This window comes from Myxine glutinosa, chromosome 14 (assembly GCF_964187855.1).
Source record: "Myxine glutinosa chromosome 14, kmMyxGlut1.1, whole genome shotgun sequence".
NCBI lineage: Eukaryota > Metazoa > Chordata > Myxini > Myxiniformes > Myxinidae > Myxine > Myxine glutinosa.
Genome location: NC_136274.1, coordinates 8063826 through 8081069, shown reverse-complemented (window position 1 = coordinate 8081069; position 17244 = coordinate 8063826). Strand labels below are relative to the sequence as shown.

Sequence of the window (17244 nt, the reverse complement as noted above, 5' to 3'; positions counted from 1 at the left end):
AGAATCATGACTGGAGAGCTTGACATCACATGTGATTAATGTTTTCCTTTCTTTCCCATTCCTTTCTTTTGATAAATGCAACATCGCTCAAAATATGGCCTTCTTTCCTTCCAGTGTCCTCTTCTGGCCTTGTGATGTTTCACACCAATCCAGCCTCGGATCCACACTCACAATTACTCTCACAAGGACACGGTAACATCGACGTCTTCCTCAGTGAGCAGATCGTGTCATCTGCCCAATGACCTCTAGAGTGGGGTCTGAATTGGACATCGTTGTGAAGCCACTGGACTGGAGGGACTTGCCATCGGCTGCTCTTTTGGAACTCGATCAGAGAACAGAACCTGCACAGTGAGACGTAGTCGACGATGGCGAGGTGCAAATACGAAGACCAACATCGGGTACTCACTATAGATCTGGAACAACTGTACGGTCCAAATAGAATACGTGTAACTTACTGGATACGTCAAAAAAAGACTTGGTGTTGAAAAGTTTTCCATTTTGAGACCCTGTAATTTTGGAGCGGAATTTGCTTGTGGAGCTGTGAGGATTTGATTACCTGAATCCGTACAGAACGTATCGTCACTGGAACCAGCCGAGTAATAAAGGAACGTATACATGAAATGTGAAGATTCTAAATGAAAACTCAGATGCGATTCACTTTAGTTATGAAGAACAATTGAGATTTTTTTTTTTTGCCATTTTTCTAATTGTGAAGAATTAGCCAATGTATTATTTTGCGTGGAATAAAATTTATGCACAGTATTATTTTAAAATCCTTTGTAATTTGAATGGAACACATCACCCCGCACAGGTAATGGAGGTAAGTTTATTATTTGTTTATTTTTTCAAATGCTGCAAGGCCCTTGTCACATCAATACCGAAAATGATTTTTCATCGATCATAATTGCATGGCTATATTTGTTTGCTGATTTTATGCTACTTTCCCAGTAATTTTGGTTTGTTTAATCAAACGGAACACGACAAACATACAAAACTCCCTTTCTCGCAGCAAATTCAAGTGGTTTGATCTTCTACCAAAACGTTCACCTTTGTTGAGAATTCGTTTTTTCGATACACATTTCCTGGAAGTGCCTTTTCACCCCATATCAAAATGTAACATATTAATTCTTTACGCATCGTCCACAGCCGGTTGTTGATTGATAAATCTGCACTATAGATGCCTCTGTACAAATATGCTTTTTAAATGCATTCTGTATGAATGTAAAGCCTTAACATTGTATAACTGTCAATAAAGTAAAATGAAAACACTGATATTATGCTATAACTGTCCTTTGGATCCAAAGAGGTAAATGAAGGCACGGTTGCTAAAATCTGTCTAACTCTACAAAGTGTCCTATTTCAAACTTGTTGATTTATAACGGACTGGCTGAACTTTCAGGTGAAGTTTGAAACGGACTCGGATTGTGATGTAATGTGCATGCATGACTGGTGTCAAGGGTATGCGGGTGTCTTCTGATACCTCAGGGAGATGGATGCCCCTGCCTTGCATCTCTGCCAAATTTCGTCCAAATCCGTCCACAACTTTTTGAGATCTCTTGTTCACAAACAAACGGACAGACAAACGGACCCCTATCGACAGGGGTGAAAACATAACCTCCATCCATCTTTGGTGACGGAAGTGATGAGTACCTGTGGGCAAGGTGTAGTACCTGTCAGCCCCCCTTACCAGGGTAACGGTCCACAGCTATGCAGTTTAAATGGCAGATGGCTCTGCACATCTGATGGATGAGAGTCCCATAGACTCCAACGGCACCGGTGGAAGAGGGTGAATTCCCCAACGGCAGAGACGAAGAGGAGTGGCGACCCCCCCGACTACACCACACACCTACCCGTGTGTACCAGCCATAGAAAGGCAATGCCATCATTGCCCGAGGATACTCGATATCATCGCATGCATGACTGGGAGAAATTAAACATATTTGAGTCTTTTTTGTATTACGGTCTTTTTGTCCATTATGTCCGTCACACACTAAACCTGTCCACCAAGTTTCATCCGAATCTGTTTACATATTTTTGAGATGCCGTGCTATATGTTGTTTTTGCCCCGATCACTCAATGGTGAAGAATCACTTTAAAAATTCTCGTATCTGGATTCGGATCTTCACCAAAATTGAATCAATTCATCCTTGTCACACACTAAACCTGTCCACCAAGTTTCATCCGAATCTGTTTACATATTTTTTAGATACCGTGCTATATGTTGATTTTGCCCTATCACTCAAGGTAACAGGATATTGTTGATTGATGAACACAGACCCCCATCTCAGACATAGAGCCTTGCAGATCTTTCAAAATTGTTGTTGAATTTTCAGTGACATTCCCAACCAGTTTCCTACTTGCCCGGATGCTGGGTTTGGATGATGTACCTGATCTGTTAGAGTCTGGATGGTATAATACATCTTCCACTTCTTCATGATGGATTTCACCGTACTCAAAGGGATAATGAGTGACTTTGAAATCCTCTTATAATCCTCTCCTGAACGATGCTTCTCCACCACTTTATGTCTGACTTCTTTGCAAAGCTCTTTGGTCTTCATGTTTTCCTTGTTCATTGACCAAGTAAGTTGCACCTTAAAACTCCTTAGATAAGTGGGAGAGATTCATTTTTAAGTTAAACCACTGATTACATACAGGTGAAACCCATTACACTTATTTTATAACCTTTCAAACAAATTTGCTCTTGCAGTGATTTAGGGTTAATTTGGCAAAGGGTTTGAATAATTGTGCAACTGAGATTTTCTCTGTGAATCAAACTTATTCAGATTTGATCTACGTTTTTTAGCTTTATCACTTTGGAGTTGTTTGTGAAGACTATTTATTACATCTCATTTGAAAGCATCATGGAATAAGCTCAGGTGGCATCAACATATACAATTTTTAGAGTATGCCATCAGCTGAACGTCAAAAAGGATGCTAAATATGAATTTTGCTCCGGACGTTTGTGGATCTACGTGTTCTTGTTTGTTTTGTTCGTAACCAACGACATGTCTGGCCCGGTATTAAATGTTCTCCACGAGATACTGTGCCAAATAGTGTCAATATGCCCTCAAAGTGGCAACGATGGGGTCAAAGATTACGTTTTTTGTAAAGTAAAGGTGATACTTCCATCAACTTGTAAATGTTGATGGTGGTATCACCAACGGTGGTACTCTGCCCAATGTTTGCTGCATCCTTATTTTTGTTCAGGGCATCTCTTAAGTTGACATATTCATGCGCACACAACTTGTCTTCCTTCATGTTGATGAATAAGTTGCTCATTTTTGATCTTTGCATACTTGTACAATGTAAGCTGATGGAACATATACACTACAGTATGTGGACACCTGAACATCGAGCATCTCATTCCAAAATCATGGGCATTAATATTGAGTTGGGCCCCTCTTTGCTGCTATAACAGCCTCCACTCTTCTGGGAAGGCTTTCCACTGGATGTTGGAACATTGCTGTGGGAATTTGCTTCCATTCAGCCACAAGAGCATTAATGAGGTCGGGCACTGATGTTGGGCGATTAGGCCTGGCTCGCAGTTGGCATTCTAATTCATCCCAATGGTGTTCGATGGGGTTGAGGTCAGGGCTCTGTGCAGGCCAGTCAAGTTCTTCCACACCGATCTCGACAAACCATTTCTGTATGGACTTCGCTTTGTGCACGGGGCCATTGTCATGCTGAAACAGGAAAGGGCCTTCCCCAAACTGCTGCCACAAAGTTGGAAGCACACATTCACCTGGAATGTCATTGCATGCTGTAGCATTAAGATTTCCCTTCACTGGAACAAAGGGGCCTAGCCCGAACCATGAAAAACAATCCCAGACCATTATTCCTCCTCCACCAAACTTTACAGTTGGCACTATGCATTTGGGCAGGTAGTGTTCTCCTGGCATCCGCCAAACCCAGATTCATCCGCCGGAGTGCCGGATGGTGAAGTGTGATTCACCACTCCAGAGAACGCATTTCCACTGCTCCAGAGTCCAATGGCGGTGAGCTTTATACCACTCCAGCCGGCGCTTGGCATTGCACATGGTGATCTTAGGCTTGTGTGCGGCTGCTCGGCCATGGAAACCCATTTCATGAAGCTCCCGAAGAAACAGTTGTTGTGCTGATGTTGCTTCCAGAGGAAGTTTGGAACTCGGTACTGAGTGTTGCAAGTGAGGACAAAATTTTTGTGCGCTACATGCTTCAGCACTCGCGGTCCCGTTCTGTGAGCTTGTGTGGCATTCCACTTCGCGGCTGAGCTGTTGTTGCTCCTAGACATTTCCACTTCACAATAACAGCACTTACAGTTAACCGGGGCAGCTCTAGCAGGGCAGAAATTTGACAAACTGACTTGTTGGAAAGGTGGCATCCTATGATGGTGCCATGTTGAAAGTCACTGAGCTTTTCAGTACGGCTCATTCTACTGCCAATGTTTGTCTCTGGAGATTGCATGGCTGTGTGCTTGATTATATATACTTGTCTATAATGGGTGTGGCTGAAACAGCGGAATCCACTAATTAGAAGGGTGTCCGCATACTTTTGGTCATGTAGTGTAAGTAGGGACACGAGTAGACAGTGAAACTTTTGGTTGCGTTTGGCTCAAGGGTATCAAAGTAGTTTGTGAACAAACATAAACTGAGCTATAATGGCATTGAGTTAACCGGCAAGTGACCCGGAAGTGCAAACGGACACGACATCTGCTTTATATATACCGTATAGAAAATTAAATCCATATCACGTGTTGTCTACTGATGTCCTTATAGTTCCCATAAAAGTACACCGACAGCTCATAAAGTCGATGGGCTCTTGTGGTTGGATGAGTATATCCAATTTCCTCCTCCAGGAACCTGAAATCTCTGCTGATTATTAATAAAGAAGAACTTCCTAAATTCTGCACTGTAGACCTGACAATCAATGTTACGTGTTCAAGGTTGCAGGTTGCAGGATTGATATTGGTCATAAAATAGCCTTCACTACACCCGTTAACTCCTTGTAGTATTAGTATAGTAGTGGCTAGATTATAGTTACCAGGTGGAAATCATTCACATTTCCCCTCCAAAGCTCTCTACTTTATTGCTTTGCTTTTTTTGTGGGTCCCATCAACTAGAGCTCTGAGCTTTGATTCCGGGGCAACTATGTTTGCGTTTAAATATGTGTGCATCATATATATATATATATATATATATATATATATATATATATATATATTTATATTGTTATAGATCGCGGTTAGGATGTTATAGACCGAGCGGTGGTTTAAAACCGCGACCTAACAAAACTCACCCGATTCCACCCGAACGTTGGTTGTATCGCACCCTAGCTGCTCAATGAGGGAAAAGACAAAAGCGACGCAATGCAAGAGGAAAACGGAGACAAAAAAAAGGTTTGAAATATTACTACTGAATTTATTTCTACTATTTACACACAAGCAACAAAAAGCAATTCAGTTTATTTACAAGTACAAGACGCAGGTGACACAGTGCAAATTTAGCTTATCTACAGACTTAACTTATTACCCAGGACAGAACAAACAAAGACGACTCACACGGGGAATTGCAGGAATCGCAGGATGTGGATGGCTGGAGGGAGAGGGAGAGGTCCAAGGGGGGGGGTCCCGCCGCACAACCGGCGCGTTCAGCAGCCGCCGTTCCTGCCCCCTTTTGCGGTTGCCGGGTGTCGCTGCTGCGGCGGCCTGCAGTTGCCTTGCCAGGCCTTGTCTTACTCGCTTCTCACCACCGACTTCTCACCACCGCAACCAACTGTGACCACTGACCCTCCTTTTTGGCACCCGACTCAGACCAACTCTTCTCTCTCTCTTTCTCTCTCGGTGCAACCAACTCCTCCTCTCTCTCTCTTTCTCCGACCAACCCAGAGTGCATCTCCCTTTCTTCTTCTTCCGCTTCACTTCCGGTTGCGCCCTTTTATAGCGCCCCCAGCGATCACGCCCCCGGCGCTTTGGACACGCCCATCGGGGCGCTCACCTCGGCCCTGGCTGGTCGCACGACCCTCGGGCTCCGCCCCGGACGACGACGGGCGGGCGCGCCCCTCCCCTCCTCTGACGAGGTGGAGACACGCCTTTCTTCCCTGACTCGAGCCTCGTGGTCAATGGCGGTTATTGGAGGGGAGGTGATTGGGAATCGAGGGCTCAGCAATGACGAGAGGGGATGTAATATGGCAATCGAGGGTCGGCAATCACGAAAGGGGGATGTGAAGGAAATGGGGATTTTTGGGGATGGGAATGGAAGGGGATCTATTCTCTTTCACTGGTGCAATGGAGTACTTCAATTAATGGGAGACACAGCCTTATCCTAAAACACAGAATAAGATATAACTATCGAACATGAATATCCTATGATTGGCTGACGTGTATGCTTGTGGACTATGGGACGCCCTTTTGATCTTACACAGCTCCGGAGGCAGGAGGCACAGCACAACAACAATAATAATAATCATACAGCACACAATAAAAAAAATATATATACAGTCCTCATATCCACAACAATATATATACGTATATATATATATATATATATATATATATATATATATATATATATATATATATATATATATATATAATTATATATATATATATATATAAAACACAGTTTGTGTGTGTGTGTGTGTGTGTGTAATGTTACTGATAGACTCCTAAACGGAGAGGCTTACATGCTTGATATTTGACATAGACATGGCCATTGAGCGTGGGATGAACATGGCCGAACTCAAAATATTTGACGATCCATATTTTTTATTCATATTAACCTCAGCGCATTTCAGCGAAGTACCCGCTAATCTCAGCCGGTTCCAGAGCAGCTCGCTGATTCGCTCAGAGCGATCACGTGATGTTCCATTCACGCCGCCAGACTGATTCGCTCAGAGCGATCACGTGATGTTCCATCCCGTCACACGTCACTTCACCTTTTATGCGATCGTGTTTTGTACCGATTTTGTGCGATATGAATTAAAGACGTCTTTGAAACAGCTGTGAAACGTCTTTCCACAACCCTTCCGTAACCGATTGGAGCAGTTTCTTGCCGCACAAAACGAGATCCGCGAAGCGAGTTGGTCGAGTCGTGCTGACCAAGATGGCGACACGGCGGCTTCACTTTTCACGGACTATGAGCGTTCTATATATTTTCAATTCAGTGCGCCCGTGATTTGTGGCATAGACATGACCATTGGGCCTTCACGGTGTAATTTGTGCGAGGCTTTTGTCCAAGTGAGCTTGAGTCGAGAGGGCGAATGTACGGGTTGGGAATGTACGGGTCTCCCTTCCCCCGCCTGGCAACGCCGGTACTGGAGGACGTCACAGGATCGGTGAGTCTCCAAAAGCCGCTTCGTGCTGTTGCGAATATGCAGGACTATGTCCAATTGCTGTGCTGCTCTCCGACCATGAGAACTGCAACGTCGTTGTTGACTGGCCATCCCTTTCCCTCCCCCTTCCCCCTCCCCCCTCCGTCCCCCCTTCCCTTCCCCCTCCACCCTACCCCTCCACCTACCCCTCCCCTTCTCCCCTCCCCCTCCCCTTCTCCCCTCCCCTTCTCCCCTCCCCTCCCCTCCCCTTCTCCCCCCTCCATTTCCCCCCTCCCCCTCCCTTTTCCCCCTCCCCTCCCTTTTCCCCCTCCCCCTCCCCCTCCCTTTTCCCACTCCCCCTCCCTTTTCCCCTCCCCCTCCCCCCTCCCCCTTCCCCCTCCCCCCTCCCTTCCCCCTCCACCCTACCCCCTCCCTTTCTCCCCTCCCCCTCCCTTTCCCCTCCCCTCCCCCACCCTTCTCCCCTCCCCCTCTTCTCCCCTCCCCCACCGTTCCCCTCCCCCACCCAGCAATGCCGGGTACTTCTGCCGGTCCCCCCTCCCCCTCCTCCTCCCCCTCCCCCTTCCCCTCCCCCCTCCCCTTCCCCCCTCTCACCCCCTCCCCTCCCCCCCTCCCACCACCCCCCACCCCCTCCCCCCTCCCATCCCTCACCCTCCCATCCCTCACCCTCCCCATCCCCCCCTCTTCCCTCTCCCCTCCCCTCTCCCCCCTTCCCCTCCCCCTCCCTCCTCCTCTCCCTCCCCCCTCCTCCCCCTCCCCCTCCCACCCCCTCACCCTCCCATCCCTCACCCTCCCATCCCTCACCCTCCCCATCCCCTCCCTCCTCCCCTCCCCCTCCCCCCCTTCCCCCATCCCCTCCCTCCTCCCCTCCCCCTTCCCCCCTCCCCCTTCCCCCTCCCCCTTCCCCCCTCCCACCTCCCCCCTTCCCCTCCCCTCCCCCTCCGGCCCCTCCCCCCTCCCCTCCCCCCTCCCTCCTCTCCCTCCTTCCCTCCCCCTCCCCCTCTCCCCCCTCCCCCCTCCCACCCCCTACCCCTACCACCCCCTCCCCCCACCCTCCCCCCTCACCCCTCCCCCCTCCCACCCCCTCCCCTCCCATCCCTCGCCCTCCCCATCCCCCCCTCTTCTCCCCTCTCCCCCTCCCCCTCCCCTCCCACTCTTCTCCCCTCCCCCACCGTTCCCCTCCCCCAGTTCCCCTCCCCTCCCCCCCGTTCCCCTCCCCTCCCCTCCCCCCCGTTCCCTCCCCTCCGCTCCCCCCTGTTCCCCTCCCCTCCCCTCCCTCGCCCGGCAATGCCGGGTACTTCTGCTAGTATATATATATATTGCTTAATCAAATTTTTACTTATCCACTCGGTGGTCAAAACATTGGTCCTGAAACGTGGTGGCCAAGTAACTACACGAATTGGTGGTGCCACCTCCATTTTCTAAATTGCGTCTAACGTTTATTGTTCATGATCCCTTAAGTTCAAATTGGTAATAGTGTTGCCTCGGTGCTTCATTGATCCTTCAGTATCAAATTCAAACTGTCCTGTCGAGGATTTCATTCTGGTTATAAAAAGGAGAAGCAAGCACAATATCCGTTTCGATTCCTCAACTTCTCGGTTGGTATAAAGTTCACAGCTGCAGGGACAAAGCTGGTGTTTCCCCGTGCTGTGCGCAGCTCTTTCCAATCGGTACCTCGAATGTGCAACGGCGTGAGTATCTTTTACTTAGATTTTCAATCTGTCAAGTTCCTTTAAAACCCCTGTGTGAACTATACAACGAAAATGAGCCAAATGTGTTATTAGCAACAATGCAGACTTTTAAAGGACACCACAACAACTTAGATTATGCTTTGGAGCACATCTTGATGACGTTATTTGTAGTTTTGAGTTTGAGTTTGTTCTATCCCCAATCACTTTGCCTCCACGAATTAATCATGGACGGCTAATGAAATAACAAGTTGTTTTGCTTTAACAGCTTCAACCATGAGGAATCGAAGAGCGTGTGTGAACTCATCTATGGTCGTGCTCTTCCACATCGTCCTCTTCGTGGGAATTGTGCATTCCTTCGATTCCAGTTGTCACGTCTCGCAAGACGGTGTTGACGCCGACTGCTCGAATCGCAAACGATGTGCTGTACCGAGAAATCTTCCCAAAGGGTTAATGAAGCTTGACCTTTCACGTAACTTCCTGAAGAACCTGCCAGCCGGAAGCATTGGAGGTTACAGAAGCCTCCGTGTCCTGTCGGTAAACTTCAATCAACTGACCGACATAGCACCGCACGTATTTGATGATGTGCCGAACCTGGAGGATCTCAACCTTCGTGGCAACCAACTGCCATTTATTCCGAGCGAGACAATTTCGGTTCTTGTGCACCTGTGGTCATTGGACATCTCCAGAAACGCTTATAACTCATTTGAACTTGGTAAGACCTTTTCAGCTTTGAAAGAGCTAAGGAAGTTGACCATCGGCTCACAGAACTGTTCATCCTTAAGAGGCAACGATTTAGTGAGTGTGAGTAATGCACCTCTGCAGGAGCTGTGGTTGAACTCTGGTGGGCCACTCGAGAGCTATGCGAATGGAGTGCTATCCCCCTTCTCCAGGTTGAATCGGTTTGCTACAAACTTCACACTCGACAGCGACCCAGAAATATTATGTCGCATGCTTAATGATCTCGCAAACACACCTATCGGGGAATTAATCCTGGAGAATGTGTTTGAAATACTGCATCTAAATCAGAGCTGCGATATCTTTTCTGGCTTAGAACTTTCCCTCGGCCTGCAAAATCTTACCTTAATAAACATTACCTGTACAAGTAGCATGTTTGAGCACTTCCTAAGACACTTGAACCTGTCATCGATAACTAATTTTGTTGTTGTCAACAGCACCTTTGCTAATAATGGAAGCGTCATATTCAATGGAATCAAAGGAGTCAATCGCTCAGGACTATTGCAACAGGTCAGCATTGATGGAATCTTTTACAGGAACATGAACTATCCAATATTTTTGATTAACTTTACGATTTTTCACGTTTTAAGGTGTCAAACACCGGTATGAACGTTGTGAACTGCAATTTAATGCATATCCGAGGATTGAAGCTCGTTGACTTCTCTCGCAACTTGCTTACCGCCGAAGGATTGTGGTGGCATGAATGCGGATACATCAAAGTCCTTCCTGACACCACTCACCTTCTATTTGCTTTCAACAAGATAATGGACTTGAATATGGTTTCCCAAAAGTTAGCACTCATGCCAAAGATTTACCATATAGACTTGAGTTATAATATGATCCATCATTTTGCTGTTTGCAACTGGCCCAAAACCCTTCGGTCACTCGTCCTAAGTCATAACGATGCTTCTAATAGTGACCCGATCTGTTTCTCGCCTCACCTGCAACTACTGGACATGTCCAACACGCGCATTGCAAAATTTCCGAATTCATTCAGCCAGCGTCTCCCAGCTCTCAAAGATCTCCGTGTGCAAGGAAACCGCATTGGCTTCCTACCAGCCGATCTCAACTCGACATCTCTTCAATACATCGAGTTGAGAAACAACAACTTTGGTGTCATAGTGAAGGATACCTTTTCAGGCCTCAGTAAACCTTGGGCATAACCCGTATTTTTGTACCTGTGAGCTTTATTGGTTTCGAAACATCTTTGACAAAAGTCTCCTTGTAGGTTGGCCGAAGCAGTATCAGTGCAGATACCCGAAGACCAATGCTGTTTGTCGTGAAAATCAAGCTCAGACACGACTTGACCTCTGGGTAGGTTTTAATATCATTTAGATCTGGAGTACATCCTGTAAATATACATGCATGCAACAGGCATTAAATCAGAGCATTCATGAGCAGCAATGGTAGTTTCAATATAACAATGGTTAGCGCAGCGCATTGTCAGCGCAGCATTTGGGGGCGTACATACCATTCAAACTACTGGATAATGTCACAGTGAGTTCCGCTGAAGTGTCCGCACGCCCCGGTTGTCCCGGGTCTTATAGACGGCCCCTTCCGTAGCGAGCACCCCTGGGTTCACCTTGGTATAATTTCACTACATTCTCCCCGCCGTTAGAACTATACTGCCGCTCGGCAGGTTGCAAGCAAGCATCAGCAATAAACGAATGGGTCACGTCAATCCACGTCGATGGCAGGGTTACTGCATTTCAACCTGTTAGCCTGGTTAGCATCAATCCCCAGATATAGAAGTATTGAGGAGGAAATCCCAATCAAGAAGATATCGAACCGAGCAAGCAGTGTTCATCCCAGGGAGAAGACGATGAGCCCGTGGGTAGCAGTAGTCTTACTGTGGGGTAGTCGGCACAGCAGCTAGATGGATAAGGTGTACCTTTGCGTTATGCAACTCATTACATAAGGCGTGCCTTGCCGAAGAGCGACTGTCCATTCGTCGCAAGGCAACATTTCAGGAAGATGTGTCGATGTGGAAGATGTGTAAAGCAGTAGTAAGAGTACATGACAGGAGGCCACTACAGTAAGTCCATTACAGTAAGCACTACAGTAAGTCTGTACCTGCCTTGGCTCCCAAGGGTACATACGCATTACAAACTCTTGTTTCGGCACGCGAATCTACCGTTGGCAGCGATCGCACGAGACACGAGCGGCCTCTGAAGGCTGCCTGGACGACCGGCATGGCTGATTACGACGACGCACAAAACGACCGAAACGCACCTCTCCAGCGAAGCGCGCAGAACCCCCGGGATGCATATGGCATCCTGTCCAGCTGTACAGCGCGCGCGGAGGATCGGAGAAGATCGGCAGACCGAGAGAGAGTCCCGGCTGGACAAACCATGTTTGTCCCAGCGTTGTCCCGGATGGATTGTCTAGATGTCGAGATGATTGTCATGCTAGATGACCCGGATGGATAGGCCATCCCCGGATGTCCGACCGATCCATCCATACAACGCCATCATTGCATGGCACGGATCCAGCCGGACCGCGGATGGATCGTCCATCCACGGACACAATGGCACAGAGACCCAAAGACAGCCATCGCCCCGGATGGACTGTCCATCCACGGCTGTCCGACCAATCCATCCATTCAACACCATCATGGAATGGCTCAGATCGACCATCCATGGACTCAAAGCCTGGGCCCCCACAAGGGGCGAGGTGGGAGGCGTTATACCGGGCGGCACCCGGGCGAGCAACAATAACCTCCCGGGCCCCCACAAGGGGCGAGGTGGCCCGATCACAGGGAGGGGCCATGTCGAGCAAAGGTCGCAGACGCTCCTTACCCGGAGCGACAGAGCCATGGGTCACGGTGTACCCCAGAAATCGTGCGTAGGGAGTTGCACGTGCGTAGGGAGTATTTGCACGTATCCTCGTGCATAGCTAAGTAATACCAGCGCGACCTCAAGGAAGCGCTGCAAATTAGCATCATGGTCATATCCCTTGGACATATCCACAAACCGTAAGATTATCGAGGTAGAGGCATCATGGTCATATCCCTTGGACATATCCACAAACCGTAAGATTATCGAGGTAGACGAAACATCTGTTAAGGCACCCGATCCCACCCCCCCCCCCCCCCCCACCGAGGGTGCAGCAGCGTGCTGCATACCGAAGACAGACGACCTTCACAGTCTGGGTCAGGCTGAGTCACAGGCAGTCCGGGCAGAGGGAAAATGGAATCAGACGAGGCGTCTCGCAGGCTCGAAATGTACGAGCCAAGAGCTCTGTCCGATAAACAATGAGCCCAGAGTAAACAACGAGCCCAAGGTCAAGGGCGAGCAGGCGGTACGGTGCCCCGTTACATGCGCAGGTGACAAGGGAGTCGGGCGCGACGCTCAATGTCACCATTTCACGAGGTCACCGTGTACTCCCTAAACGGCGCTGGCGCGCGACCCTGAGGTAGCGCCGCGTTACGTTGTTTACGGCGTTTACGTAAAGGACATTTGGTACGTAGTCTACCAAGGTACAGGGAAATGTAAACGAATCCCCCGATGAGATCGCGGGAAGCACGCAATTACGTTAATGACGCCGTAAAGCAAACGCGTGATATAGTCGATGACGTCATCAATTAGTTCGGGCGCGTGCATGCGGGCGGGTTTGACGGCGAGTTCTAGCTGAGCGGCATTCCCAGACGGAGTAAAGTAACACTCCGAAATCTAAAGTCTCGCGTCCATGGGGCAACAGCAGTCGAGCGAGCTCGAGATCGGTATACGGAATACGAACCCGGCCGACGGGCGAAAGTAATATCTAGGGCGCACCGCGTACGAGGGAAACCGAACGTTGAGCTCGGCCTGTCGATCCAGTGCGGGTGAGCCCGCCGAGTCGAGGTGGCGAGCATGCTTGGCAGCGATAGACTGCACGACCTGAAGTAGCGTCTCGTTTTCGGGTCAGAACATGAAGGATGAAGAGGAGGCCATTTGGTCCGTCAAGCCTGCTCTACACCAACACCACATTATTTCAATCCAACAGTTATCAAATTAAATTAATTGGGTGAAACGCGGGGTGTGAAAAAGGAATGAAAGCAGTCGGTGTACAATGGTCGCAGGTGTTTCACGTATACGCCGTTTGAAGATCGGGAACAACAAAGGACGAAGAAGTACGATCATATAATAGGATACACATGGTATACGATCAACCACCATAAGCATACGCCCGAGTGCCGTGAAAGGCTATGAAGGTCCCGCTCGACGTCCTGAGAAACTCATCCGTGCTGCGACGAGTCGTCGCATGGTGCCAAGCGAGCCTCCATTGAGGCGATTCCGGGCAGCGGAGTTCGCCGGCCTCGGGGAGTAGCCACATGTAGGTGGGATTGCGACGGCCGCGATCAGAATCGCCGGCCTCACAGAGTAGGGCCTGCGAGAGGAACCGCATGCAAAGGGGTCCTTCCAGCGAAGATGCGGCGCGCGCAACTGGCGCGTCGTGCATTGTAGGGATTCCATCCAGCGACGGTGCGGCGCGTGATTCGCGCGTAAGAGGGGTTCCGACGAGCAGCGATAGGAATCGCCGGCGTCGTAGAGAGGGCCCGCGATGGGTGCCACGTGTGGCTTCGCGTAGGAGGTGATTCCGAGCAACGTTCGGAATCGTGGGCCTCGCCGATATCGTGGGCCTCACCGAGTAGGGCCCGCAAAAGGGAGCAATGTGCGGCTTCGTGGCGAGGAGGTGATCGGAATCAGAATGGGATCGCGGGCCTCCCAGAGTATTAGCACGGGATGGGTGCTGTGCACGACGATTCGCGTGGAGGAGGTGGTTCCACCGAGTAACGAGTGGTCGGAGTGAGCCGGTCGTGAGAGGCACGGCGTGCTTCCGACGAGCAGTGCGCGATTCGCGCGGAGGAGATGGGCCACAGAGTAGCGAGTGGTCGGAGTGAGCCGGTCGTGAGAGACACGGCGTGATTCCGACGAGCAGTGCGTGATTCGCGCGGAGGAGATGGGCCACCGAGTAGCGAGTGGTCGGAGTGAGCCGGTCGTGACGGCGTGATTCCGACGAGCAGTGCGCGATTCGCGCGGAGGAGATGGTTCCACCGAGTAGCTCTATGTTCCGCTGATCTCCGCTCGTCACGGAATCACGATCAGCGGAATGCGTGCCCCGAGCGGCCTTTCTGCAGTCCTTTGCACAATGGCCCTTAGTGGAGCACAGGTGACACGTCGCCTCTCGGGCCGGGCATTCAGAGCGAGGATGCTGCCGATTTCCACTAAATTAACGTTTTGCATACCGGGCAGGCCGTGGCCGGGCAGCGGCGGCAGCAGTGAGGCCGGAAGCGGAGTCCGCTTCCGGAGCTCCCAGAGACTCGGCCGTCGTGGTGGTCGGGTCCTCCTCCGTATCCTCGGCAGGTCGCGCGTGTTGCGAGGTCCCTGCCACGACTCGTGGGTGATCATATGCGGTCAATTTTTCTCGGGCATCTGTGTATACGCGTGCCAGCCGTAGTGCTTCTGTAAATGTCAGCTCCGCGACCTCCAAGAGACGGAGCCGCAAGACTCCAGAACTTATTCCGGAGATGAATGAATCTCGGAGCAAATCGTCCTGCACCTGCTCATGCGTCCGGACGTCCTGCACGCAGTCTGCCAATAAGCAGCGCAGCTCCTGCGCGAAGCGATCGATCAATTCAGACGGTTGCTGTCTCCGCTGAGAGAGTTGATGCCGGCCGTGCACAGCGCTCCGTGTCTTTACGTAGAGGCGCTTCAGCTCGGCTAGGGCCGTAGCGTACGTCCCAAATCGAGAAATGTTCTTGACAACAGTGTGATGGACCCCGGACAGCTTTATCGCAGCGGTGGGCTCTGTCTCGTGAGCCGCAAAGTGATTCTGCAGCGTTTGAGCCAACGAGCAAACTCCGATGCAGATCCCTCAGCTTGAGGGTCGGCTCCGGGAATCGGTACCACGATCATCTTGTGGTCAGCCATTCCGGCGATCTAAATGATATTAAATGTCGTGAAAATCAAGCTCAGACACGACTTGACCTCTGGGTAGGTTTTAATATCATTTAGATCTGGAGTACATCCTGTAAATATACATGCATGCAACAGGCATTAAATCAGAGCATTCATGAGCAGCAATGGTAGTTTCAATATAACAATGGTTAGCGCAGCGCATTGTCAGCGCAGCATTTGGGGGCGTACATACCATTCAAACTACTGGATAATGTCACAGTGAGTTCCGCTGAAGTGTCCGCACGCCCCGGTTGTCCCGGGTCTTTTAGACGGCCCCTTCCGTGGCGAGCACCCCTGGGTTCACCTTGGTATAATTTCACTACACTGTTTTCCACTTGTGGATTTCCATCCGAACTACGTGGTTTGTCACACCCCCATTCTCATCGGTATCACCACTCTAACGACGGCAGTCACTGTCGCTTTCATCCTCATCCTCGGATATTATATGGATGCCTTGTGGTTCATCCGCATGGGATTGGTGTGGGTTTGGGCCAAGCGAAGGAGGTACCTTCATCTCAGCAACGACCAAGCATACCATTACCACGCTTTCCTGTCGTACAGCCATCGCGATTCTGGTTGGGTTAACGAATGCATGGTTCCTATGTCGGAATCTCTAGATCCAGGACTTCGTCTCTGCATCCACGAAAGAGACTTCACACCTGGAGAATGGATCGTCGACAACATCGTCCATTGCATCGAGGAGAGCGCCAAAACGATCTTCGTGCTCTCCAGAAACTTCGTAGACAGCGAGTGGTGCCATTACGAATTGTACTTCGCACACCAGCGCACGATGATGGAGCGAGAGGACTCTCTCGTTCTTCTCCTCATCGAACCGCTACCGACTGCCCCTGTGCCCCATAAGTTTTGCAAGCTGAGAAACCTTCTCGGCAAAAAGACTTACCTTGTCTGGCCCGAGGAAGAAACAAAACGGGCCATGTTTTGGTGTAGCCTCCTGGCTCTCTTGACTACAGACCTGGGAAACATGATGGGATCTATAGTGGACATACGTGATGTTAACGGTCACTGAACTTCCTTACGTGCTTGCACATCTTTGCTGTATCGCACACATTTGATGATGAATATCTTCGAGTAGAATAAGGAATACTTAAACTTAGAAATGTGTTAACGCAACCCTCGCCAAAAATGGAGCGTGTCCTCTTTGAGTCGAGTCTCCTTGTATTTATAGATTATGGCCAACTTGACATTGTAATCTTAAATCGAAGTGTTCAATTATTTGACTGCGTATTCTTTACTGCATGATTTCATTGATTTAAGCTTCTTATTGTTCAGCTTTGTAACACACAGGATCAGTGTGACATAATCTTAACTGCTGCAAGCTCTCAAACTATTGCTGAAATAAAGAGCCATGACCAGAACCTTCAAAGTTTGTACCAGGAAATGTTCTTGTGTTAATCAAGATATCTATTGTAATGTGACCGGGGTTCGTGACTCCAATCTGGTCACGTCGGAGTTGATGCTCCACAGAAACGTCTTGATTGTGGAGAAGATACTTTGGAAGGAACGCCCCGATTGGCGCTTTGGGTTTACCCTCCATAAATCTGAATTTGCGTGCA

The 17244-nt window shown here is 49.5% G+C and overlaps 2 protein-coding genes across 4 annotated transcripts in view; both read left to right on the top strand.

Annotated features, from left to right (window-relative positions):
- LOC137439405 (hepatocyte nuclear factor 1-beta) overlaps positions 1-1272 on the top strand; it is a 113562-nt gene extending 112290 nt beyond the window's left edge. For all 3 annotated transcript variants that reach the window (XR_013621421.1, XM_068135130.2, XM_078768396.1), the window contains one exon: positions 115-1272. Coding sequence is in view for 2 of the 3 variants with exons in the window: in XM_068135130.2 (XP_067991231.2) it covers positions 115-242 (128 nt within the window). In the remaining variant the exon portion in view is untranslated. The remainder of the gene's footprint in view (positions 1-114) is intronic.
- An 8030-nt stretch (positions 1273-9302) lies between these two features.
- On the top strand, positions 9303-17041 carry LOC137439208 (toll-like receptor 1). The gene is given in 4 exon segments (XM_078767940.1): positions 9303-10302; positions 10305-10881; positions 10883-11041; positions 16013-17041. Coding segments are annotated over 4 exon segments (2421 nt in total). The 3' UTR covers positions 16698-17041.
- The last annotated feature ends 203 nt before the right edge of the window (positions 17042-17244 follow it).